We start from the raw sequence: 24,289 nt of genomic DNA on the forward strand, positions 1-24,289 counted from the left end.
AATGTTCCTGTGTTCTGTATCTTGTGGCAATGGGGTGCTAAGGAGGACAGGCTTAGAGGAGGTTGTGGATCCTCTAACTGATGTCATCCCCACACTCAGGGCGTCGACAGTCAAAGAGGCAGCTCCGGAATGAGAAAGATAAGCCACTGCCTCCACTGCTGGCCCGAGTCGGGGGCAACATTGAGGTGAGAGCTGGGTCCAGAGTTCGTGAGTTCTCCAAGGAGGGCATGAGGGCCAGGGGGCTGGAAACTGGAGCCTGAGTCACTGAGGGTAGAAAGGACAAGACCTAAGAAAGCTGGACATCTGTCACCACTGCCCCCCTACCCCCCACCCTCAGGTGCTGGGCTTCAACACCCGTCAGCGGAAGGCTTTTCTCAATGCAGTGATGCGCTGGGGGATGCCACCACAGGATGCCTTCACCACGCAGTGGCTGGTGCGGGACCTGAGGGGCAAGACTGAGAAGGAGTTTAAGTGAGTGTGGGTAATACAGGGCTGAGTTGGACGCAAGGGTAAGAGCTTTGGGTATTACTTTCTTCCTCGTGGCCGCCACATGATGTGACCTTACTCAACTGATAATCACCCTCCCTGCCATATAACACTTCCTGGCTCGATTTCCTGGGGGGTGGTCTTAGCCTACTCCACCTCCCCTCAGCCGAGCCTAGAGTAGAGGGGCCAGGCATCCTCACCAGGGGAGAGACGCTTGAGCAAGGAGCCTCTCCATGGCTGTCACAGCCTCACATTTACTTGGCCACAATAACCTGGCAGGAGGATCTGGTGGAAAGGATGAAGAGCTGACTGATGGGGCCCAGGAATGAAGTATCAAGGCCAAGGGGAAAGACCAGGGCTGGGGCACAGGAGGACAGTTAGGATTTGGAGGGCTGGTAATGGTGAGTGAGAAGCCCAGGGCAGGAGCCCTGGAGCACCTGGAGATTTGGGGGTTTGAGGGTTCTCAGTCATCCTTGCGCCTCCCTCATTGCCCTATACCTTTTCTATGGCTCCCCTAACCCTCCTCCCACCCCCATGCTCCTTAGGGCCTATGTGTCTTTGTTCATGCGCCATCTATGTGAGCCTGGGGCAGACGGCTCTGAAACCTTTGCCGATGGGGTCCCTCGGGAGGGGCTGAGTCGCCAGCAGGTGTTGACCCGCATTGGAGTCATGTCTCTCGTCAAGAAGAAGGTAGCAGTCTTCCTCTCCCCCAAAGAATCAGGCTGACTGCTTAGTCTCTGTCCTTCCTCTGCCTCTGTCCCTGAGTTGTAAGCTTACACTGGTGTGAGATGGAGGAGACTGGAGCTTCCTGTGTGTAAGTGCCTGGAGCTGACACACCTGTCCCTCCCACCCCAGGTGCAGGAGTTTGAGCACATAAATGGGCGTTGGTCAATGCCAGAACTGATGCCTGACCCCAGTGCTGACTCTAAGCGCTCCTCCAGAGCCTCTTCTCCTACCAAAACGTCTCCCACCACTCCTGAGGCTTCTGCTACCAACAGTCCCTGCACCTCTAAACCTGGTAATGAGGAGTCAGGATGGTGGGAGAGACAGAAAGGGAGTCAGGAGTCAGGGTGGGAGAACCTCTGCCTTTATCACTGTCCTTTTCCTGCAGCTACTCCAGCTCCAAGTGAGAAAGGAGAAGGCATAAGGATACCTCTTGAGAAGGAGGAAGCTGAAAGCCAAGAGGAAAAGCCAGAGAAGAACAGCAAAATTGGGGAGAAGATGGAGACAGAGGTGTGTGGCTCCCTGGATTCCCCTGCAGAGCAGGAGGGGAGGGGGCTTGGAGGCCAGGTGCCTAGGAGCCCTCTGGCTCATCCTGACCCCATTGTCCTCTTCCAGGCTGATGCCCCCAGCCCAGCCCCATCACTCGGGGAGCGGCTGGAGCCAAGGAAGATTACTCTAGAGGATGAGGTGCCAGGGGTACCTGGAGAGATGGAGCCTGAACCTGGGTACCGTGGGGACAGAGAGAAGTCAGGTGGGTGCATGGCCTTAGGAGTGATGGGGGATTAGAATCTGGAATTTATTTCCCTCTTCTGGGGTCAGGGGATGAGGGTAACATCGTCCCTTCCTATCCCCTACCCCCTCCCACAGCCACAGAGTCGACGCCAGGAGAAAGGGGGGAGGAGAAGCCATTGGATGGACAGGAACACAGGGAGAGGCCGGAGGGGGAAACAGGGGATTTGGGCAAGAGAGGTAATGGGTGGAAGGACCAAACACCTGGGGGCATCAGGGGAGGTGGAGTCTGGGGAACCGAATGCTTGGGTCCTGGGCGGGTAGCTGTTCAAAAGGCCAGTACAGTACAGATAGCAGTCTTGGGACCTGGGAGGAGGCTGTCCTGAGCTGTGAGCTTTGCCCTGTCTGTCCTAGCAGAAGATGTAAAAGGTGACCGGGAGCTTCGACCAGGGCCTCGAGATGAGCCACGGTCCAATGGGCGACGAGAGGAAAAGACAGAGAAGCCCCGGTTCATGTTCAATATCGCAGATGGTGGCTTCACAGGTTGGGGAGACTCTCGCTGCTTTCTGCTCCTCACGGGGATCTGCTCATCCTCATGGGGTTTCTCGTTTTGCCTGAGGCTTCCTGCTACCTTTAATTCCAAGTAAATTCCAATGAAGTATGTTGCATGCTGACTCCGATCCTTGCTCTAAATCTCTCTTAAGTATCCCTCCTAACTCCAAAGCTGGCTCTAATCCCACCTTTATTCTTATTTCTAACTTGAACCTGGTTAGTAAACTGATTTTGTTCCTAACTCCTAAACTAACCTTTACCCGTTCCTCTTCAGGAGCCCTTAGTTCTCTTCCATTATTCAGTTTCCCCATGTCTACCTGTTGGTTGGACTGAGTGCAGTCAACAAACCCCTGTTTTCTCTTCTGTCTGCTGCCTTCTTTTCAGAGCTTCACACACTGTGGCAGAATGAGGAACGGGCAGCTATTTCCTCGGGGAAACTCAATGAGATCTGGCACAGAAGACATGACTATTGGCTTCTGGCTGGGATTGTCCTGTATCCTTTGATATACATGCAAGAAGAAAAAGGTTCTCTCAAGCTGGAAAAAAAGAGGATGATGATGTCACACTCAGGGACAGGGGCTAGTGCAACACTTTGGGGAGTCAGGTGGAAAGGAAGAAGTGTGCAAAGCTAAGCCCATTCCTGTTAAATTCCTTGATGGTTCCCTTTCCTTCCTTGGTAGCCATGGCTATGCACGGTGGCAGGACATCCAGAATGATGCTCAATTTGCCATTATCAATGAGCCATTTAAAACTGAAGCCAATAAGGGGAACTTTCTGGAGATGAAAAATAAGTTCCTGGCCCGGAGGTTCAAGGTGGGAATGAGGGAGGAAAGGAACGGGTTATAGAGGGCCTTGGGTCAGAAGTGAGATCAGATCTAGCTGGAACCTAGAGAAGGTTAACACCTTCAGGGCTGAGGTAATGCTTGGGGCCAAGACCAAAGTGTAACTTTGTGCTTGGGAGTGTGGTCTGGGTCAGGGTTGATGCTAAGTTTGCAGCTGGGAATGCTCTGGGCCAGCAGTGAGGGCCGGGTGGGTCTCCTGCTGTGTCTGGTCCCACCATTCCCCATTCACCCACTACTGGCAGAGCCCTGGCGTCACCTCCCAACCCTGTGCCCTCAGCTCCTGGAGCAGGCGCTGGTGATTGAGGAGCAGCTGCGGCGGGCGGCCTACCTGAACCTGTCGCAGGAGCCGGCGCACCCCGCCATGGCCCTCCACGCCCGCTTCGCCGAGGCCGAGTGCCTGGCCGAGAGCCACCAGCACCTCTCCAAGGAGTCGCTGGCGGGGAACAAGCCGGCCAACGCCGTCCTGCACAAGGGTAAGGGCCGCGGCGGCCCCGCGCGGGGGAGGGCCCACAACGCTGCGTAAGTCTTCACCCCGCACCCCTCAAAATCTTCCCAACCCTCTGACCCCTCTACCCTCTGAACCGCCCCCCTCTGACCTCTAACCCCACCCCTGCCCACCTGGCACTGCCTTGGATTTTAGCCTCTAGGACTTGTGCAAGCCAGCCCTCATCCATGCCTGATAGCATTGACATCTGTGCTCCATAGAGGGACCTGCCCCAAACTCCATGTCCCCTCCATACAATGGGGCCTCTTCATTGGCGGTAGAACCGCATGCCTGCCATACTGCTAACGTCATCCAGTTAGGGGCCTTGGCCTGTATATGCACCATACAAACCCTTGGTTCTGATCAAACAAATCACATTCCCTCACATCTCTTTCACCCCATGTGGCAGACACTACCACCCATCTGACCCTATCCGAGGAAGCTTCCCTTTGACCTTCGACCTTTCTTCCTACCACCTCTTACCCTGCCAGTGATAGAGATTATGTCCCAAAGCCCTCTAACCATCCAATCCTGCGTGATGTGGTGACTGACTCCTGGCCCCTTTGATCCCTGTTCTAATTCCTTGAATCTGTAATACTGACCTTCTAACCTCCCTCTCCCCTTACATATGAAAACCTTGATTCCTTAAAGCTTTGACACCACTCACCACCTCCCATGCCTCCTGACTATTTCCTCCCCATCATCCCCAACCCCAAACCTTGCTCTTCTAGTATGAGATGTTCTGACAACTCCCCGCCTCCATGTCTTCCAATGTCCCCCCCATCCTCCTTTTCTCCATACTCCCTTTTTCTTTCTTCTTTCTTTCCATTTGTCTTCTGTGGTCATCTGTTCTGTCTCTCTTCCTGATGCTTTTTCTTCTCCCCTGAGTTGCTTCCGTTTTCTACTTGTTTTACTTCCTTGATTTCTGGTTCTTTGACATCTGTATCCTCCTCTCTTGCTCTTTTTCTGCCTGTCTGTCCATCTGATGCCTCTTTTCCTGGCTCCATCTCTCTATTTCCCTGTCTTTCTCTTCCCCTTCTTTCTCTGCGGCCCGGGCCCCAGTTCTGAACCAGCTGGAGGAGTTGCTGAGCGACATGAAGGCGGATGTGACCCGCCTGCCAGCCACGCTGTCGCGAATACCCCCCATCGCAGCCCGCCTTCAGATGTCCGAGCGCAGCATCCTCAGCCGGCTGGCCAGCAAGGGCACGGAGCCTCACCCCACACCGGTAACCCTCTTTACCCCTAACTCCAGTTTTCCCTGTTTGTGTTCCTCCTGCACACATACAAACACTTCCATCAGAATCCTATACAATATGGAGAAATAACTTCCTAGAACACAGTCGTCACCCTTGAGTGAGTCTCCCTGTCTGTGTGTCCTACCCTCAGTAGTTGTAGAGTGTGCTTGATAATGTCTCTCCTGTAGTTTCTTTCCTCTCACAAACTATGAACTAACTCCAACTTCTGCTTACTCTGTTCCAGGCCTTCCCCCCGGGTCCCTACGCTACACCTCCGGGGTACGGGGCGGCCTTCAGCGCCGCACCCGTAGGGGCCTTGGCCGCCGCAGGCGCCAATTACAGCCAGATGCCAGCAGGGTCCTTCATCACAGGTCAGCTGGTGTTTTCCTACTTCCTGCTACTCACACTCCTCCTTTGCTACATTTTATCTCTGCTTGGCTGCCCTTTAACTCCTCTAGTCCATCTCATTTCCTTGGTGGTGTCTTGTGTTTTATGGGATAGAGTTGTTCTAGGCTGTCCCTCCCATCCCTTTCTTAACCCCTCTTCTATCCCCTTTATCAAAAACCAGAGTTGTAGTAGTTCTGTGGCTTGGTGTCTTCTACCCAAGCCACCTCCTTCCGGGTTCCTTCAAGGGAAAGTGAGTATGAAACCGAGGGGGTATAGTGAGAGTGGGAATGTGTTCAATCATGTGGCACAGAGTGGAATCTCAGGGAAAGGGGTTTGCCCTGGTCTTCCCACCTTTACCTGTGGCAACTGGAAGTGGCAGGAAGTGACCTAGAAGTGAGAATATACCCTTGTCATGAAGTGACGTTTGGAAGTGATGTGGGGATTGAACTTTCCTTACCCGCTTCCCGAACAGCCACCACCAATGGCCCTCCAGTGCTGGTGAAGAAGGAGAAGGAAATGGTGGGGGCATTGGTGTCAGACGGGCTGGATCGGAAGGAGCCCCGAGCCGGGGAGGTGATCTGTATAGACGACTGACTGGATCCCAGGCCTGCCCTTCACCCAGGCCCCGTCCCCGAGGCCGACCCCCAGCTCAAGCACTGGGGCCTGCTGCCAACCCTCCGCCTTCCCCACCCCTTGGGCCATCACTGGGCTAGGAACCCCTTTGCCCTTCTCTGCAGCTCCTCTCTTCAAGAAGGGCCCTTTGTCTTTCTCCACTTCCACGCACCTTTCCCACCAAGACTTGAAGACTGTGCTGGTGAGAAGAGGTCTGGGTAGGAGATGGTTCACAGGGTCTTCCGAGTACCTTCATCTCCCACTGCCAAGTATACACAACTTCCCAGTAAATGGTTATGGGGAGGAAAGAGGTGGAGCCTCCCCAGTCGTTTCCCTGCAGTATCAGCTCCATCTCTTGCAGAAGTGGAGGATTAGCCTTGCCTTTAGGAACTTTTGTGGGGAAGACAGCTTTGAAGAGAGGAGGGGGACTTTTTGAGAGGGACGAAAATGAGCCCTGGGAGGGAGGAAGGGAAGAGGAGGGGTGACTGCATGTTACCTTCCCTACCTCTCCCCACATGGAGGGTGGAGCAGTTATGAGGGAGGAAGTCATTTGCTGTTCAGCCTCAGAATAAAGGCGCCGTTCACTGGCTCAGTTACCTCCTGTGTACCGGCATCTTGTGTTGGGAATGTTCCCCCCTCTCTAGGGACCAAGGACCACCCCTACAAAAAGAGTAATGGTTGGGTGATACTCCCTCAAGCCAAAGAGGAGCTCCCCAACCTGTTCTAGGGACCCAGGTAACCTAGAAGGGTGGGAGAGAATACAGTGGGCCAGACATGGGGGAAGCCACCAGCTCTGGGGCTCAGGTTTCTGGAAGACTTTACTACTCTCCCTCCTCAAGGCCTAGATACAGACTACATTAGCAGAGGACCTAGTCAGGGTCTTGGGACCTACCTTGTTGTTGGGACCAGAGCAAAATAGTGGAGGGCAGGCTAGGGAAATGTGGGCACATCCCCCCTCCCAGGAGGGGCCGGGGAGAGTGGCAGTTTGCATGGCGAACCCCCCACTTCCTCTTTGCTGCCCCTTCACCTTGCCACCCCTTTCCCAGTATCTCTTCACACCCACTCCTGGTCTGTCCTGATCCCCTCTTCTGTATCAGGTTTATTGGTTGTACATATAAATTATACTTTCCTTTCTGTGTGCTCTGTTATTTTTTATGGGGGGGAGAGTTTTTGGGGGGAGGGATAAGAAAGGTTGTTGCTTTCTGCCTTTTCTTTTTTAAAAAAAAATTTATGGCTTTTTTCTTTTTTTCATTTTTATCTCTTGGATCATTCACTAAAACTGAGGTTCTTTCAGCCCCAACTATGTGATAGGCTCAGTGTAGAGGAGGGTGAGCGGCAGATACCTATGTGGCCTCAGGCTGACTTCAGAGAGAGTGGGACTTACTGGACAGAAGTGTAGTGGGAGGAGTGCCTAGCAAGATTCGAAACTGCCTTCCAGCCATCCTTCTGATCATCCTTTCCACCTTCAAGTTGCTTAGTTCCCCTAGAGTCAGTAGAGGTCACTACAGCTCCACAGGTTCAGTTCCAGTATGAAGCAAAGGCACACTTTTTTTTTTTTTTTTAAAGGAGGGTCAGATCTGTCTAGCTTACCGAAGATTTGAACTGCTAAGCACCTCCTGGATGTTTATTGTTCATTAAACAGAGCCTCTCAGAGATTGAGAGAGGCCAGATACTTAGTTCACAAGGTGATTGTATTAAAAAATAAGAGATAAAAGCCAAACAAATATTTATTGAGTACATACTATACATTAACACTGCTGTTGGCCCTGGAGATAAAACAGTCACAAGTCAGCCCTTGCTCCAATGGGGCTTACACTCCAGTGGGGACACCCACAAAGCATGAAAATAAAAGCAGTAAAAATAAAACAGGGCATTATGTTACTGAGGGGTGGGGTAAAAGGCTCTACTACATTGAAGGCAGAAAAAGGCCTCTCAGAAGAGGGAGCATTAAGCTGAGACATAAGAACAGGAAAATGCCAAAACAGGGTTACAAAAATTGAGGTTTATACCCCATAAATATATACAAGTATGATTGGTCAATAAAAAGCAATATTTGTATTTTTAAAAGTTTGGAGACCCCTAAAAAAATTGAAGTTAATAAGTTCACATTTTTAACTAAAAAATGTAACATAGTAGGTTAGGATTTCTTCAGCAATAGAATGTTACTTCACATCTTTAGATAAAATAATCTATCAATCACAGCTATTATGCTTTAAATATTCTACCTATACAGATGGTGATATCCTAAACAGTCTAGGATCTAGACCAATGGTACTTAAATTTTCATATGCACACAAATCACCTGGGATTTTTTAACTGCAAGTCTGGCAGGGGGCGGTGGCTCATTCCTGTAATCCCGGCACTTTGGGAGACCTAGGTGGGTGGTTTACCTGAGGTCAGGAGTTTGAGACCAGCCTGGCTAACATAGCAAAAACCCCATCTCTACTAAAAATACAAAAATTAGCCAGGTGTGGTGGCAGACACCTGTAATCCCAGCCACTTGGGAGGCTGAGGCAGGAGAGTCGCTTGAACCTGGGAGGCAGAGGCTGCAGTGAGCCTGGGGCGACAGAGCAAGGCTCTGTCTCAAAAAAGACAAAAAACTCCGCCCGAGTCTGTTTCAGGAAGTCTGGAGTGGGATCCTGGAGTGAGACTGTGCATTTCCATCAACAGTGCACCAACACTGCTGGTCTTTGACTATGACTATATGGTAATAAGATACAGGATTTTAAAATAGAATTTATGGCATATATACAATGGGTGATGTCCCATTATGGGATACAAGCTTAAAATTGTAAAACTACAAGTATCTTTTCAATAGCGCCATTGTTTCCCTGTGACTGTACTGATAACAGATAATAGCAAAAGTTTGAAATATGATGCCTTTGCCAGATGGCTCTCCCTTCCTACTTTGATAGGCTTTAATTAGGTACCTTACATAAATGCCCTTTGGAATTTCTGATACCTGCCCTAGCAGGTTGAAGGGAGATTCTGAAATGAAGTAAGGCTCCCAGTCATAGTCATAGGCAGGGAGCCATCTCAATTTTTGGAGCACAGAATTGGGAGTGGGGAGACAGCAGGCATACCAGCACCCTTACATGCCAGATAAGTGAGATTTACATGACGTGAAAATTAGCCTCTTCTCTCCCGTTCCATCTTAAAAAAAAAAAAAAAAATCAAACCATTGACAAAGAATTGCTAAAATGGGACCTGTTGCTCCCACACACCAGAGCCACCCTGGACAAAAGCCAGAGTCCCAGCTAAGAAAACAGTCTGCCTTCTTCCCACGGTAACGTAGGCTTTGTTTATATCATTCCTTGGCCATTCCATCCTGGAAATGTAAGACTGGCACAGTCAGTGGATGGGGGCGAGTTCGTCTAGGAGCCTCCCCAACTCAGCATCAACACCTCCCAGGGCGTTCCCTCCTGCCCTCGGCTCATCTCTCTCATCACGTGCCAATCCTGGGATCTGAGAGAGGGTAGGGTAGTCTTGGCATCAGCCCCCGCAAGGCTGTAGCTCCCACCTTCCTTCGGCTGTAGCTTCGAGTTCCTCGATTACAACGTGCAACGGGTCAGGTGGGCAATGTCTTTGATCTCGGGACAGTAGAGCACTGGGGGAAAGAAGAAGGGTTAGTGGTAGCAGAGCAGGCCAACGAATCCCGGTGTTCCTCGGCGCTCTCTCCCCTGCATCCTCCCCTGGCAGCCCCTCACCGTTGCTAGGCAGCGGACGCCGCCAGCGGCGCGCGGGCGCCAGGACCCTGTCCCAGAGATTTCGGAGTGCGCGCCACCTAGCGCTCCTTGGCCCCGCCCCCTTCTCGCTCTCCCTTTCCTCCTCCGCTTCTCCTTCAGCGTCGCCGCTTTCCTTGGCCGGGTTCCCCGCCTCATCTCGTTCGCACTCGGCCCGCGCTTTTTTCTCCAATCGCGACCACAAGTCCGAGTCGAGGGCGATCTCCGTGACGCCGCCGCGCGGGAGCGGCGTGGGCGCGCGGCAGAAGGGGCACGTGACCACGCGTCGCAGGCGCACCACGCGCGCGGCCGCCCCGCCGCCGTCCCCGCGCACCGCCAGCTCGCGGAGGCAGGCGGTGCAGAGCGTGTGGCCGCAGCGGGCACGCGCCGTCCCGGGCAGGCGGCGGGGCGCGCGGACCCCGAGGTTGAAAGGGCGGTAGCATATGTTGCAGTCCAGCTCGCCCCGCTCCGGAAGAGAGGGCACCCTCACCAAGAGCTGCATCGTGCCCGCCGCGGATTCGAGGACGTCGCTATCGCTGCGGATTCCGTGGACAAAACGAGCAGACCCTTCTGGGGCCGGCGCCGCGGCCTCTTTCCCCTTTTAATAGGGGAATAAGTGAGGCTCCACCCTTCGAAGCGTCATGCCTTGATCGGCCGCTCCCTATGGTGGCACGTGTTGGGGCGGTGGAGGTGTGAGGCCAGGAATGACAGCGATGGTGGAGTGGGGGAGGCGGCCCAGACGATGCCAGTACCAGAGCCCTGGGGTCCAAAGCACCCATTCCTCCCTTCCTCTCCACTTCCAGGGAGTGAGGTGGAGCTTTCCTTCTTCCCCCAAAGCAATGCCAGCACTCCTTAATTCTACTGTGTGCAAACCCCCGGGTCCCTTTTTGTGCCTGAGCCTTTTGTAATTGGCACAGGTTTCTAAAGACCCCTTGGCCTGTTCACTTGCTCACAGTGAGTTTCACAATCCCACCCAGTTTCCTAACACTGCCCATTCTGCCCAACCGTTAGTGGTCCCCTGGGCCTTTGAATCGATTTCACCCTCAGTTCTCATTATACACGAGCTCTCTGTGTTGCTTGTAAGGCTGGCTTCCTAAATTTCATTATCCCCACACTGCTCAACCCTCACTGATAGCTCAGCCTAAGGAGGGATGTAGATTCCAGGACTATGGCTTTAGGAATGCTGGGAATCCTTTCCTTCCAGAGGCTTGGACACCCACACATCATTATGGCCCCAGCAAAGCACCCCAGCATGAGCTCTGACTCAGGGGTCTGACTTCTCCCCCTGGTAAACAGGACATGGCACTCACAACCCACATTCCCCTCATGGTGCCACACCCATACACAGCTGCCTCCTCAACCTCTCCTGAACCTGAAGCCCAGGTTCTGTTGTGGAGGGTAATAACACAGTCAGAGCCAGGTGGCTTGAGTTCAAATTCTAGCTTCCACCTCTTTCTAGCTGTGACACTTTGAGCAAGTTACTTAATTTCTCTGGGCCTTGGTTTCCTAAGTTATAAAATGTGGATAATAATAGTGAGGACTGAATGAGCTTATATGAGTAAGGTGATTCAAATGGTGTCCAGTACACAGTAAGCACCAGGTAAATGCTATATTAGCTACTATTATTATCCTGTGCCATCAGCCTCTATTGTATTTGCTTTAACTTCTCAGTACCCAACATTTTCAACACTCATCCTTCTTGACCAATATGTACAAGATGGGCTTCTCTACCCCCATGGCATTTACCAGCTATCACAGGCAATGCAGAGCTGGCTTTTTAACCTAAATTGTTAAAACCTAGTAGGTAATCTCTTTTGAGGAGGTATACCATTATTATTATTATTATTTTATTATTGAGATGGAGCCTCGCTCTGTTGTCCAGGCTGGAGTGCAGTGGCACAGTCTTGGCTCACTGCAACCTCTGCCTCCTGGGTTCAAGTGATTCTCCTGTCTCAGCCTCCTGAGTAGCTGGGATTACAGGCACACACCACCATGCCTGGCTAAATTTTTTGTATTTTAGTAGAGACGGGGTTTCACTGTGTTCCCCAGGCTGGTCTCGAACTCCTGAGCTCAGGCAGTCTGCCCACCTCGGCCTCCCAAAATGCTAGGATTACAGATGTGAGCCACCTTGCCCAGCCCCATTATTTTTAAGTAAACATTTCAGAACTTTTGAATGGTACTGTCTGTGATCATGGGAGAAGCTGTCTACTTATGCTCTCACAATTCAAAACTTTTCTGTCTTAAAGGGTCTGGTAGAGCTGGGCACAGTGGCTCTTGCCTGTAATCCCAGCATTTTGGGAGGCTGAGGCAGGTGGATAACTTGAGGTCAAGAGTTCAAGACCAGCCTGGCCAACATGGTGAAACCCTGTCTCTACTAAAAATACAAAAATTAGCTGTGCATAGTGGCTCACACCTGTAGTTCCAGCTATTCAAGAGGCTAAGGGATGAGAATTACTTGAACACAGGAGACGGAGGTTGCAGTGAGTCAAGATCACACCACTGCACTCCAGCCTGGGCAATAAAGTAAGACTCAGTCTCAGTCTCCAGAAAAAAAAAATAAAATAAAAAAGGAGTACTGGTACATATCTATTGTTAATAAATACATGATAAAGTACAAAACACAAGACTATGAGGAAATGATAACTTTACCAAGCAGCATCCACAATCCACTGTACCCTCCATGGTAAGCATTATAGGCGTGAGCCACTGCACCTGGCCCATCTTAATCTTTAAAGGTAGATTTGATGATGTAAATGCCCCCAAAGTGTTAAATAACCAAGGCTCCAGATATTAGTTGCCTGCTCCACAGCCCTTGTTGTTTATCTCCAAGAACCCGAATGAATGGCCTCCATGTCCAAATCAGCATTTCTTCCAGTTTTCCGCCCCTTTATTTGCCCAATTCTAGAAACCTTGATGTTGCCCTTGCCCTTGCTTTCCTGTACTGATCCATCAGCAAGCCAGGTCTATTTTGCCTCTTAAATATCTCTCTAATCACCTATTTCTCTCCACCTCCCCACACCACCCTAGTCCAAGCTGCCACCATCTCTTGCTTAGACTCTAGCAGGAGCCTCCTAACCAATCCCCATGGGCACTCTGGCCTGCAGGCTTCTCTCTGTATTTACAGTAATCTTCCCAAATTTCAAACCCAATCACGTCCTACCACCCACTCCTTCCATTCTTGTTTAAAATCTTTTAGGTGAGGTGCAGTGTCTCACACCTCTAATCCCAGCACTTTGGGAGGCCAAGGCCAGCAGATCACCTGAGGTCAGGAGTTTCAGACAAGCCTGGCCAACATGGTGAAACCCCATCTCTACTAAAAATACAAAAATTCAAAAATTAGCCGGGAGTGGTGGTGGGCACCTGTAACCCTAGATACTAGGGAGGCTGAGGCAGAAGAATCACTTGAACTAGGGAGGCAGAGGTTGGAGTGAGCTGAGATCATGCCACTACTCCAGCCTGGGTGACAGGGCGAGACTCCATCTCAAAAACAAAAACAAATAAAAACTTTTAATGTGGCTTAATCACGGCCCCAGATTCCTTTGCAATGTGACTTTGCTGCTTCTCACATTAAGAACTGGGGTCTCCTTCTCTATCCCTTGAATCTGGGCTGGCCTTGTAAATAGTTTTGACCAATAGATGTGGCAGAAGTGATGTGTGAGTTCTGGAACCTAGTCCTTCAGAGGCCTTGTAGCTTCTGCCCTTCTCCCCTTGGAACACTGCCCTGAGACCACCATGTAAGGATGAGGCTACATGGAGGAGTGCCAGCCAACAGCCATACCTGCTGGTAAGGCCACTATGTATTTTCCTGCTCAGCTGTCCTGCTGTTTGAGTGCTGGGAATAGTTTGAGTGCAGCCACGTGAGTGAGCCTAGGTGAAAACAGCAAAGGAACTCCCAGCCAGCCCACAGAATCATGAAAAAGAGCAGTTTTAAAGTTATTTCAGCTGAGTGTTGTGGCTCACATCTGTAAAACTAGCACTTTGGGAGGCAAGATGGAAGGATCACTTGAGCTCAGGTGTTTGAGATCGGCCTGGGCATCATGGTAAGAAACTGTCTCTACAAGAAAAAACAAAAGCAAGCCAGATGCAGTGGTGCACATCGTCCCAGCTACTCAGTAGGCTGAGGTGGGTGGATCTCTTGAGCCTCAGGACATCGAAGCTGCACTGAGCTGTGATCCCATCAGTGCACTCCAGCCTGGGTGACAGAGTGAGACCCCATCTCTTAAAAATAAAAAGCAGCTAAAACTAGGTTCTTGTTACATGAAAAAACAAAAAGAGGAAAAGGAAAAAAAAAAAGAAAATAAATAAATAAAAAGTTATCTCAGGTCACTAACTTTGGTGGTGATTTGTTGTGTATCAATAGATAACTGATACAGAGGGCTTCCTACTGTTTTTTCCTAGTATGATAAATATAATATTTTTTGAGACAGGGTCTTGCTCTGATGCTCAGTCTGGAGTGTAGTGGCATGATCTTGCTCACCGCAGCCTCCCAGACTCAAGCCATCTGCCCATCTCAGCCTTTAAGTAGCTGGGACTACAGGTGTGAGCCACCATGCCTGACCAATTCTTGTATTTTTGTAGAGATGTGGTCTCCCCATGTTGCCCAGGCTGGTCTTGAACCCCTGGGCTCGTGTGATCTACCTGCTTCGGTCTCCCAAAGTGCTAGGATTACAGGCATGAGCCACTGCGCCCGGCCTAGATAAATATAACATTGTAAGGTACTGTGTGTTCTGAACTTACCCATGTCTGTCTGTCTTTCTTCCTCCCCCTTTCTTTTCTTTCTCTTTTTATTCTTCCTTCCTCCATTTCTCCCTTCCCTTTCCTTCCTTTCTTTTTTTTGAGACAGTCTTTCAACAGACACTTCAGTCTATTGCTCAGGCTGGAATGCAGTGGCACAATCTTGGCTCACTGCAACCTCCACCTCCAGGGCTCAAGTGATTCTCCTGCCTCAGCCTCCTGAGTAGCTGGGACTACAGGTGGGCATCACCACGCCTGGCTAATTTTTTTTTTTTTTTTTTTTTGTATTTTTAGTAGAGAGAGGTTTTCGCCACGTTAGCTAGGCTGGTCTTAAACTCCTGACCTCAAGTCATCCACCCACCTCAGCCTCCCAAAGTGCTGGCATTACAGGTTTGAGCCACTGTGCCTGGCCATTACCCATGTCTCAATTTCTGTTCCATTCCTCTCTAGACACTCTGGCTTTGGGGACTTTTGGCTTATATGTTCCTTTCTGCCACAGGCCTTCATATGCTCTTAAACCTCTTGCTTAACCCTTATTAACATCTATTCATCCTTCAGCTCTCAGTGCAGCCTCACCATGTCAGATAACCACTACAGACTCGGTAACACCATGTGCTTTCCTCTGGACTTTGGACAGCTGAAGTTTGTATTTTTTTGGCAGATCTGTGATTGTCTCTCCCCTCAGCAAGATGTATGAAGGTTGTTCCGAGTCTGGTTTTGTTCACCCTTGTATCCCTGGGCCACACCATAATAGGACTGAATAAACAAATACTTGCTAAATTAATGAATGATGTGAGTGATAAATACAGCAAATGTCTACATACAAAGGAGGTGTGACACTAAAGGAAGGTTTTTGTTGTAGTGGTTGTTGTTGTTGTTAAACCAAGGGATTTCCAAACTGCCTCTGAAGGTAATTCAAAGCCAGCAATGGAGCAGGCTTCATTAAAATGCGTGCATAACCCTCTAAGAAGAATACTATTTGGGATTGATTAATTCTTGTATGTTTGTTACAGAATAACTAATCATAGTTTAGTCATACATTTTACTTCCTTGTTTCATCCACAGTCTTGCAAAATGAGTGGGAGATGATGGGGGTGGATGTAAGTATTCATTAGTTGATGAAGTTGGCTGCTAATCCAATAAATGGCATACTGCTGACTTTTTTCTTTTGGAAATTGGTTTTACTCTGTTTGCCCAGTTTTTGGATCAAGGCAGGATAAGGATGGGTAGAAGGGAGATGGGGAGGTTGTATTTAAGGAAGGCAGAGCTCATCCTCCTCTGCCTTGTGATCTTTAAGGTTGTAACTTTCAACCCAGTTCTGTCCCAATGAAATGATAACATCTTTTCTTCTCTCTATTCCCTCAACCTCAGACCATTCTTCACTTTACCTGTCCACCAAATCATAAAGCCTCAACCTCAGAACAGCATTTCCCACTCAGCTACAAGTTCCTTGGCATACGTGTGGGTATCTGTGAGACAGAAATGAGAAGTACAAGGAAGAAGTATGGCTAATATCACTTTAAATACAAACAAAACAAGGGCAGATAGCTAGGTCTTTCATAGAAAGAGGAGGAACAAAATTATGAAGCCAGACTTCTGGGTTCTAAGGAATGTGGTAACTGAATGAAGAAAACTGAGGCCCAGGGTATCTGGTGCCTTGGTCCTTGATGAGAACAGTGACTAGGAGCCTGATGCCTGGGTCACCAAGGTGAATGAGCAGTAGAGACAAAGCTACTGCTGGGAACTTTCTAATGTTAAGGGGCTAGCGGGCCAGACAGGTGAGACTGTGACCCTAGCCTTCCAACCCCCTACAACTTCAGACATTGTGCGGATTAAGCTGAGGTTTATTTACAGTTCCCTGGGAAGTCTTACAGAGGAGGGACCATCATTATTGCTTTAGAGTTATTGCCAGGAGGAAGACTGCAGTTCTCCGCTGCCAGGTAGGAGGTCTTGTTCAAGGCTCAAAAGTCTATACCCAGACCTTTTATGTCAGCCCCTTGTCTCTGCCCGTGACCAAAAGGCTGTCACTAATTCCTGCAAAAACAGCCCAACTGTTTTTCAAGGGCCACCCTGGCCACTTCCACCAGACTGCAGTGTAGATGTGCTATTAAATTTCTCTCTACCTTTGTCAGTGCTATGTCACTGCAGCCCCCACCCTGACCACCCTCCTCCACCTCTGGCTGGGAGGCAGGGTCCTAGTTTCCCAAAGATGATCATTTACATCCTGCCAGGACCAGCCTGGCTTCCTTTGTACTGAATACCCTACGAGCCCCATTTCTTATGTCCCAAATGACATCACGACTCACTCACTAGGTTATTACCCTTTGATGACATTTCAAGGGCCCCTTCGAAGGTACTCTGTTTCTTGTATGTGCTAAGTTTTTGTTTTTGTTTTCTCTTCTGGGCCTCGGGAATAGGGGAAAGAGAGAAGAGGCGAGACCAAGTGGCAGAGAGCCGATGGCTAGTAGCTCATGCCCGGGATTTGCAAGATCGCCTAGAAGGACACAGCGGGGGCGGGCGTACTACTTTCTCTCTCGGCCCCACTGCGGAAGGATATGGCTTTGTTCATGCGTATCACTAATCGAAGCCGGGACTCGTTGGTAGGCGGGGCTACCCTGGCTCCAGCCGCGGCATGGAGGGATCCGGCGCGGGATAGGCGGCTGCGGGGAGCAGTTCTCGGGCGGGTACAGTGGCGCCACGATGGGTCCCTGCGCCCCTGACGGACTACTTCTTGGAATGCGGCTTGTTCCCCAGGAGCCCGTCTATTTCTATCACCGCCTGCGGGGTCAGCTGGCTCAGCACCTGGTGGAGGAGAATGGGGTGGTGGCGACTGCAGCCCATGCTGGGTCACTGAGGGAGGGCATGGGGTTCCGGGAACCGGGGAAGCACCACAGTGGGGTCAAGTGGCCAGGCAAGAATCGCAGCTGTGTCCGTGCCTCGCCTTTCGGCCCTGGGACCTCTCACCTGCAAAGTGAGGACTTTGCAGTGGGTGACCCTATAGGGCCATCCTGGTTTGGATGGCGTCGCTTTGACTCCTGGGTAAGGGAACAGAGATAGGCTCTGCCTCTAAGTCTCCAACTCACCTGTAGAGCGCCCAGGTGTTCTATCAACTGTTCTGCACTCGACACCCCCAGCAAGACAGAGCTGACACCCTCACTGCGGAGACACCACGCTGGGGCCAGAGGAGGATAAAAAGAGAACTGATGGGGAACAGTGACCACATAGATTTCAGAAGTGTCTCTGAAGACAAGGGTCCTCCCTAGGGACAAACCAGTTTTAGGATGAGCTTGGGAGCATGCCAGGAGGAGACAGGGTGGGTGCAGGTACAGTGTCTCACCAATGGCAAGCTGGGCCACAGTGCAGCCCAGCTGGTGAGCCATGGGGAGAAGGTCCATGACTTTGGCTTGTTGTTTCTTGCCGTCTTCAGTCTGCACTTTGTCCTTGAGCCACTGGTAGCCCTGGAGGCCAAGGAGAATGAGCAGAAGACCGTGCCATCCCCACCACCTCCACACTCACAGCAGCCTGACCCCTGTAACTCCCCACAAAGCAGCCCGCATAACCCAGTCCTGCCACCCGGAGCCCCCAGATCTCACCTTGACGTTGGCCCTGCAGGTATCTGGGACTCGCCCATCATACTTGCTAGTAATGAGACCACAGGCTAGAGGGTACCAGGTGACTGATCCAACTCCTAAGAGAAGAACACTGGGTGTCAGGAAAAGGCCCTAGCCATGGATGAAGCTAAGGTAAAGTCAGGGATGAGGGGCTGCAAACCAATCTTGTGGTAGAGCTCTGGCAGCTGCATCTCCACCTTCTCCCTCTGAAACAGGTGGTGCTCAGCTTGTTCACAAACTGGAGGAATCAGATTGAACTGTCTGGCCATGGAGTAGGCCTCCTGGGTTGGAGTTGGGGAAAAGATAGGGGTCAGAGCATGACTTCCATTTTCTTCTCTGCCTCCTCCCTCAGGCAGTGGGCTCTGAAGTAACCATGTGAAAAGTGGGAACCAGTTGTGGGACAGGGGCAAAGTGGGGTCACACACTCACCATGATTTCTGCAGCCCCCCATCGGGATGTCCCCCAGTATAGGGCCAGGCCCTGGTTGATGACATAGGTCATGGCTCGTACAATCTCTAGGCACACAGGAGAGAGAAAGTCTTACTGTCAGACCCCTGGGATCTAAGACTCCAGATTTGCAGACCTCTACCTGCCCCACCAAGACCCAGGCATCTCTGTGGAGTCATGAAAGTTAATATCTATTCTTTGCCTCCCTTCCTGTCCACATCCTGGAGTCTCAGCCTCCACTATGGAGTTTGGGAGGCCTTCTGAGCAGGAGCTGGCTTCCTGCTGAGGGTTTGAGGAAGGGCTCAGTTTTTGCTTTTTAGATTTTTTTGAGACAGGGTCTCGCTCTGTTACTCAGGATGTAGTGCAGTGGTGCAATCATAGCTCACTGTGGCTTCAAATTCCTGGGCTCGGATGATCATCCTGCCTCTGCTTCCTGAGTAGCTGGGAGTACAGGCACACACCACCACAGCCAGCTAATTTTTAAACATTTTTTGTAGAGACAGGGTCTTGCTATGTTGCCCAGGCTGTTCTAAAACTCCAGGCCCCAAGTGATCCCCCTGCGTTGGCCTCCCAAAGTGCTGGGATTACACGCATGAGCCACTACACCCAGCAAAGAAGTGCTGTTTTGAAGGACTGTAAAGGTTGGGGGTGCTGCTTTTACCCTCCATGGGACAGTTGGGGTCTGAGCGATTGGCAAAGACAATGTCCACGTATCCCAGCTGGAGGCGTTCCAGGGATCCTCGCAAGCCTGGAGGTGGGGTGGGGAGAGGAAGAGGAAGATAAGCACCTCAGCTTCAGTGTACTAAGAATTCACATTGCTGAGCACGGTGGCTCATGCCTGTAATCCCAGCACTTTGGGAGGCCAAGGTGGGCAGATCACCTGAGTTCAGGAGTTCAAGACCAGCCTGGCCAACATGGTGAAATACTGTTTCTAATAAAGATATAAAAAATTAGCCAGGTGTGGTGGTGCACACCTGTAATCCCAGCTGCTCAGGAGGCTGAGGCAGCAGAATCTGCTTGAACCCAGGAGGCAGAGGTTGCAGTGAGCCGAGATCACACCATTGCACCCCAGCTTGGGCAACAAAAGCGGAACTCCATCTAAAAAAAAATTCAGACCTTGCCCCTTTGCCATGGCCACCTAAATCCCTATTCAAAGCCTCCAGAAGTTCAGGGAATGTACCCTACTCCTCTGGCTTCCATATCCCCTCACTTCGGGCTCCCAGCCCCATCTCACCCTCAATGATGTGCTTGCGGCTCAAACCTCGCTCGGTTTCTGCCCTGTAGGAAAAGGTTAAGTCAAAGATGAGAGAGACGTGACAAAGATAGGGACCAGGCTGGCTTGGAGACATAAGGAAATGGGAATCCATGAGTCTTCACAGGCAGGGCATGGACCTAGTGTAGCAGGTGCAGGATAGCTGTCCTCACCCCCACCCCATACACCTTTGCACATTCTCCCCCGTTGCAGTGGGGCAGCCACTTACTGTCCTCCCCAAAAAATCTTGGTGGTGATGACATAGCTTGATCTCCTGGAAGAAGAGAAATGGGAGAACCAGCAAGAAAAGGATTTTTGGGTGATCATTTCCTCAGCAACCCCCAAAACAGTCTCACCTCCAACCTTTGCTCTTCAGGATGTTGCCTAGGGTCCTTTCAGCCCTAAAAGAAAGACAAGGCAGACTCACTGACCCCTCCCAGGCTGATCGATTCCTTCCTCTCCTCCCCACCTTTTCCTCTTTTGCAAAGTAGAATATAAACCAAGGAGTCCATTTCAGCTCACAGGTCCATCCTGGACAAAATAAGAGGGGCTCCTGGAACTAGGGGTGTAATTGTATAGTCTTCATCATATATTCAACAAGTATCTGTTGTGCATTAACTATGTATCAAGTCCTGCTGTGGGGGCCAAAAAGATAGAATAGGATGAGGGGAGAGGGGTCAATTATGCTGGAGCCAGGAAGGACACTGCCTTGTCTGGCTTCAACTATCTGGGTTAACTTCCCCCTTCTTTAAGCCTCTGCAAAATTCCACTCATCCTCCAAAGCTCAGCTCAAATTCTGCCTCATCCATAATGTGTTCTCTGAGTGCCACAATCTATGGTCCAGCCTTCCTGTCATCTTCCATAGAACTGGCTACACAATGTAGCATAAAATTATGAGCTAACGTGTGGCAAGTCTTAAGTTGTCATGGTGGACTGTTACTGAAATGTTTTACCATGGTTTACTCTTTCCTATCACCCTTTTTTGTTTGTTTAACCACTTAGACTGTGTGCAGTTTTGGAGACATGTTAATTCTTCCCAGAAGCAGCACCTGCTCCGTGCTAGGCTCTGTGTGAGTACTTGGGGAAGAGCAAGACAAGTTCCACAGAAGGAGGCCTCTGACTTCAGCAGCTAATACAGCTACATAAACCATGAATTGTGTGTCAGAAGACAGCCCACAGTGCTTTGGGAGCTCATGGTAGGGGAGGGAAGTGACCTGGGCAAAGGATTCTTGAAGGAGCAGACACTTGGGTCAAGTCTGGAGGATGAGCCGAAGTGTTTGCTAGATGGGGAAGAAACAGGGTCAGGTCATCCTAGGTTTTCTCTACTAGTGTGAGGCCTCTACAAATGTGTGATATGGCATGATATGTTAGAAAAAAAATTCAGCGTTGTAATCCTCAAATAGTTACATATAACTAATGCCTCAGATATATTTGTTGTCTTTATTTAATAATAACTGCACAGTATGCCCGTTGACTTCTAAGCCAGAGAAGGACCGATGTTGGGACTGTAACAACTACAGTGCTTTAGGAGCCCTCCCGCAAAGGGTTGGAACTTCACATTCTCAGAAGTCTCAGGGTTCTTTAGAGGGAAAACGAGAAGAGAAGCCCTGGAGTCCTCTCAGCCTTCCAAATGGAGCTTAGCTCTTTCACCCCAGTCCTTACTTTCCTGCTGCGTACACTTCGGCGGTGTCAAACAGGTTTACACCATGCTCATAGGCTACTGTCAGCACATCCTCTGCTGTCTAAGGGGGTGAGAGAAAGAGGTAAAGATCAACTACTGCTCCTCAGTTACCTCCCTCACTGTACTCTAACCTATCACATCTCAGCCCTGGATTCTCTCCCCTCCCCCCATCCTCCAGCCTCAGATCCATCATTCCGTGTGCTTGTTGTCCAAACTGCTATCCAGGTTCATTTCCCCTTTTCAGGTTCCCTCACCCCCACCACCCTGATTCTAAGTCCCATCACTTATACCTCATCTGAGATCTGAGAACCAAACGTGACCCAAGTACCTGCAAGAGAGAACCAAGGCACATGAGAACTGCAGGAGCAGACCATGAAAGAATGCCCCCCTTTCCTTAATTTCTATTCTAACTCACCCAGGCCAAGACAGGATACCCGAAGACCAGACTTCCCTAGGTTCCTGCAAGATACAGAAGCAGCAGAAAAGGGTGGAACCTCCATTATGGATCTAGATTATCAGCCCCCAGCTCCTCTTCTTCCAGACTGAGAAGCCCTCAGGTGTCTCAGTCCAAAGAAACTAGACCCAGTGGGCCTATAGAATTGGGCAAGTGCTACCTCCAGAGCAGAGGTCCTAGGAATTTTGTCAAAAGGACAAGTCAACCAATAAGTGAGTGTTCCTCTGTCTCCATTCTCTTTTTTTTGAGACGGAGTCTCACTCTGTTGCCCAGATGGAGTGCAGTGGTGCGATCTCAGCTCACTGTAGCGAGGGCCTCCTGGTTTCAAGCTATTCTCCTGCCTCAGCCTCCTGAGTAGCTTGGACTACAGGCGTGTGCCACCATGCCCAGCTAATTTTTGTATTTTTAGTAGAGACAGGGTTTCACCACATTGGCCATGTTGGTCTCAATCCCCTGACCTTGTGATCCACCTGCTTTGGTCCCCCAAAGTGCTGGGATTACAGGCATGAGCCATCATGCCTGACCATCTCTCTTATCAGATTGAAGATGTGTGTCTGATTTTCTTTCTGGGGTCTTGTCTATGTTTGAGTCATCTCTGGGATATGTGCAGTGAGGGTCTGGGAGGAATGCGGTTGGTTGATTGTGGTAAGTTTGTGAGACCAGGCCCTCAGGCAGAGCGCTGTGCCAAACAGCGGACACCAGGTTGGAAGAGGTAAACCAAGTCAAGCTCAGGCATTCAGACAGGCAAGGGTCCCTGGCTAGGCTAGGCAGATGGGCCTGGAAGAAAGGCAGACTGGGGACCTGGGAGGAGGGGGAAGAGTAAGACAGGAAAGCCTGGTTCTCCCTCTCCACTCCCTCTGTTACTGTTAGTTTGTGAAGACTGTCTCTGAACCAATGAGCCCCCTCCTCCTCCCAAAGCCCTCTCCTCTTCCCAAAGTCCCCAACTCAGATGTCAGCTCAGCTTGCCAATCAGGGCCACCATATAGAGGGGATCAGATTCCTCAGGTGACAAAGCAGGTCAGATCAGTGACCTCAACTCACTCTAAGCAGGCCCCTCCTCTACCCCCCAGTTCAAGTTCTGAGCCTCTGGCCTGACAGTCCTCTGAGATAAAGTTGGTTACATTTCAGTCTACCCAGATCCTGTCCCTCAGCATGGAGACGAAAAATGTGGTCCATCCTTCCCATGAGCCTCATTATCCTTGCGCCCAAGAAAGGTCGCAGGAGACCTAGCCCTTGGGGTAGGCGGGGGCAGTATCTGGGTCAGGCACCCTGAGCAGGCCAGAGAGAGAAGCCAGTTCCCTCCCTCCACTCCCCGGGACACAGACCCAAGGACATGCCACTGGAGAGGGGTGCAGCCTGGAGATCCGTGTAGCATGGAGATCCGTGCAACCCTGACCTTCCCAGGGGTAAGGAGGGAAGCTCAGGGGCATCCCTGGGTCTGACAGGACCCTGTCAACCTTGGTAAACTTGATTCTCTCATAGTCAGGGGTATTGACAGAGACCAAGAGAGGGACAAAGTGAAGGAGTGCTGGAGACGGGAAGAAGAGATGGAAAGAAGGGGGACCTACTTAGTGAAGTTTGAAGGGGTCTTGGCGGCCATCTCAAGAAACCTCAGGGGTCCCGAAAGGAAAGTGGAAGGGGTGGGCTGCCCAGCCACCCCCATACCTGTATTTCATGCCAGTGCCTCGGCCGGTGCTCTCTCGGAGGGCCCCAGCGGGCGCTGGGGGTCGGGGAACCAGTGCAGCTCGGGTTTTGGGGCCAGACCCTCCACCCCCTGGAGGATTCCCGTGCCCCCCGCCGGCTGGCCCGCCATTACCGCCCCCAGGGCCCTGCCGGGGTCCACACAGACGGTCCTCACTGCTCCGGCTGCGAAGGTTCTGCTCGGTACAGGCGATAGATACCTGCATGCCGGCTGGCTGGGGCGGGGGAGGGGGCTCCGAGGGGACGGGAGAGGGGAGCAGGGAAGCCTACGCGCGGATGACTCGGGGCGTAGTGGGGCGAGCCCCTGCAGAGCGGGAAGGCTGGGAAGGCTGCAGCGGGAGCTGCCCGGCAGGATCGGGCCCGTGGGGGCCGGCTGCTGGAGGTCGCGAGGTTTGCGGCGGGAGGGGAAAAACACGGGTGGAGGGGCGCCAGGAGTGCAGATACTCAGTTACAGGGGACACAGGTGCAAGGAGTAGGAGGGGGAAATGGATGAGGGTAAAGGTCGAGGATGAGGTAAAGGTTTCGGAGGATAAGGACCCAGGGGGAAGAGGGGAGAGAGATGACACTTCAGCGCGAACCGCAGCGGGACCCGCTGGGCTCCCAGCCGCGTCCGCGGCAGGCCCAGCTCATCAGCATG

General features: G+C 51.2%; 3 protein-coding genes and 1 non-coding gene across 39 annotated transcripts in view; 2 read left to right on the forward strand and 2 right to left on the reverse strand.

Annotated features, from left to right (window-relative positions):
* CHD3 (chromodomain helicase DNA binding protein 3) overlaps nt 1–7,184 on the forward strand; it is a 54,911-nt gene extending 47,727 nt beyond the window's left edge. For 10 of the 35 annotated variants that reach the window (XM_078372928.1, XM_078372931.1, XM_035299900.3 and 7 more), the window contains 14 exons: nt 100–185; nt 338–471; nt 1,032–1,176; nt 1,342–1,504; nt 1,598–1,719; nt 1,825–1,960; nt 2,077–2,178; nt 2,353–2,481; nt 2,875–2,983; nt 3,171–3,303; nt 3,610–3,851; nt 4,879–5,042; nt 5,296–5,422; nt 5,911–7,184. In XM_078372928.1, the coding sequence (XP_078229054.1) occupies nt 100–185; nt 338–471; nt 1,032–1,176; nt 1,342–1,504; nt 1,598–1,719; nt 1,825–1,960; nt 2,077–2,178; nt 2,353–2,481; nt 2,875–2,983; nt 3,171–3,303; nt 3,610–3,851; nt 4,879–5,042; nt 5,296–5,422; nt 5,911–6,151 (2,033 nt within the window). In that variant the 3' untranslated portion in view covers nt 6,152–7,184. The remainder of the gene's footprint in view (nt 1–99; nt 186–337; nt 472–1,031; nt 1,177–1,341; nt 1,505–1,597; nt 1,720–1,824; nt 1,961–2,076; nt 2,179–2,352; nt 2,482–2,874; nt 2,984–3,170; nt 3,304–3,609; nt 3,852–4,878; nt 5,043–5,295; nt 5,423–5,910) is intronic. The other 25 variants (XM_035299909.3, XM_078372941.1, XM_078372938.1 and 22 more) reach the window with 8 other exon arrangements.
* On the forward strand, nt 604–742 carry LOC118154386 (small Cajal body-specific RNA 21). The gene has a single exon (XR_004744252.1).
* A 575-nt stretch (nt 7,185–7,759) lies between the features above and the next one.
* Nucleotides 7,760–10,344, reverse strand: RNF227 (ring finger protein 227). Its single transcript, XM_035299951.3, has 2 exons — nt 9,758–10,344; nt 7,760–9,657 (listed from the first exon to the last, which is right to left on the reverse strand). The coding sequence occupies exons 1-2, from the start codon at nt 10,272–10,274 to the stop codon at nt 9,602–9,604; spliced, it is 573 nt and encodes a 190-aa protein (XP_035155842.1). The 5' UTR covers nt 10,275–10,344; the 3' UTR covers nt 7,760–9,601.
* Nucleotides 10,345–16,009: 5,665 nt separating this feature from the next.
* On the reverse strand, nt 16,010–24,280 carry KCNAB3 (potassium voltage-gated channel subfamily A regulatory beta subunit 3). 2 transcript variants are annotated; one of them, XM_035299960.3, is made up of 14 exons: nt 23,617–24,280; nt 21,913–21,956; nt 21,788–21,825; nt 21,479–21,558; nt 20,173–20,217; nt 20,046–20,090; nt 19,799–19,842; nt 19,226–19,312; nt 18,547–18,632; nt 18,278–18,398; nt 18,100–18,194; nt 17,844–17,964; nt 17,590–17,678; nt 16,010–17,308 (listed from the first exon to the last, which is right to left on the reverse strand). In XM_035299960.3, exons 1-14 carry the CDS (start codon nt 23,856–23,858, stop codon nt 17,231–17,233), a joined length of 1,215 nt encoding a protein of 404 aa, XP_035155851.1. In that variant the 5' UTR covers nt 23,859–24,280; the 3' UTR covers nt 16,010–17,230. The 2 variants fall into 2 exon arrangements, with proteins under 2 accessions (XP_035155851.1, XP_035155850.1); XM_035299959.3 differs by having other exon boundaries at nt 17,590–17,765.
* Between the last annotated feature and the right edge of the window lie 9 nt (nt 24,281–24,289).

The sequence above is a fragment of the Callithrix jacchus genome, chromosome 5 (genome assembly GCF_049354715.1).
Source record: "Callithrix jacchus isolate 240 chromosome 5, calJac240_pri, whole genome shotgun sequence".
NCBI lineage: Eukaryota > Metazoa > Chordata > Mammalia > Primates > Cebidae > Callithrix > Callithrix jacchus.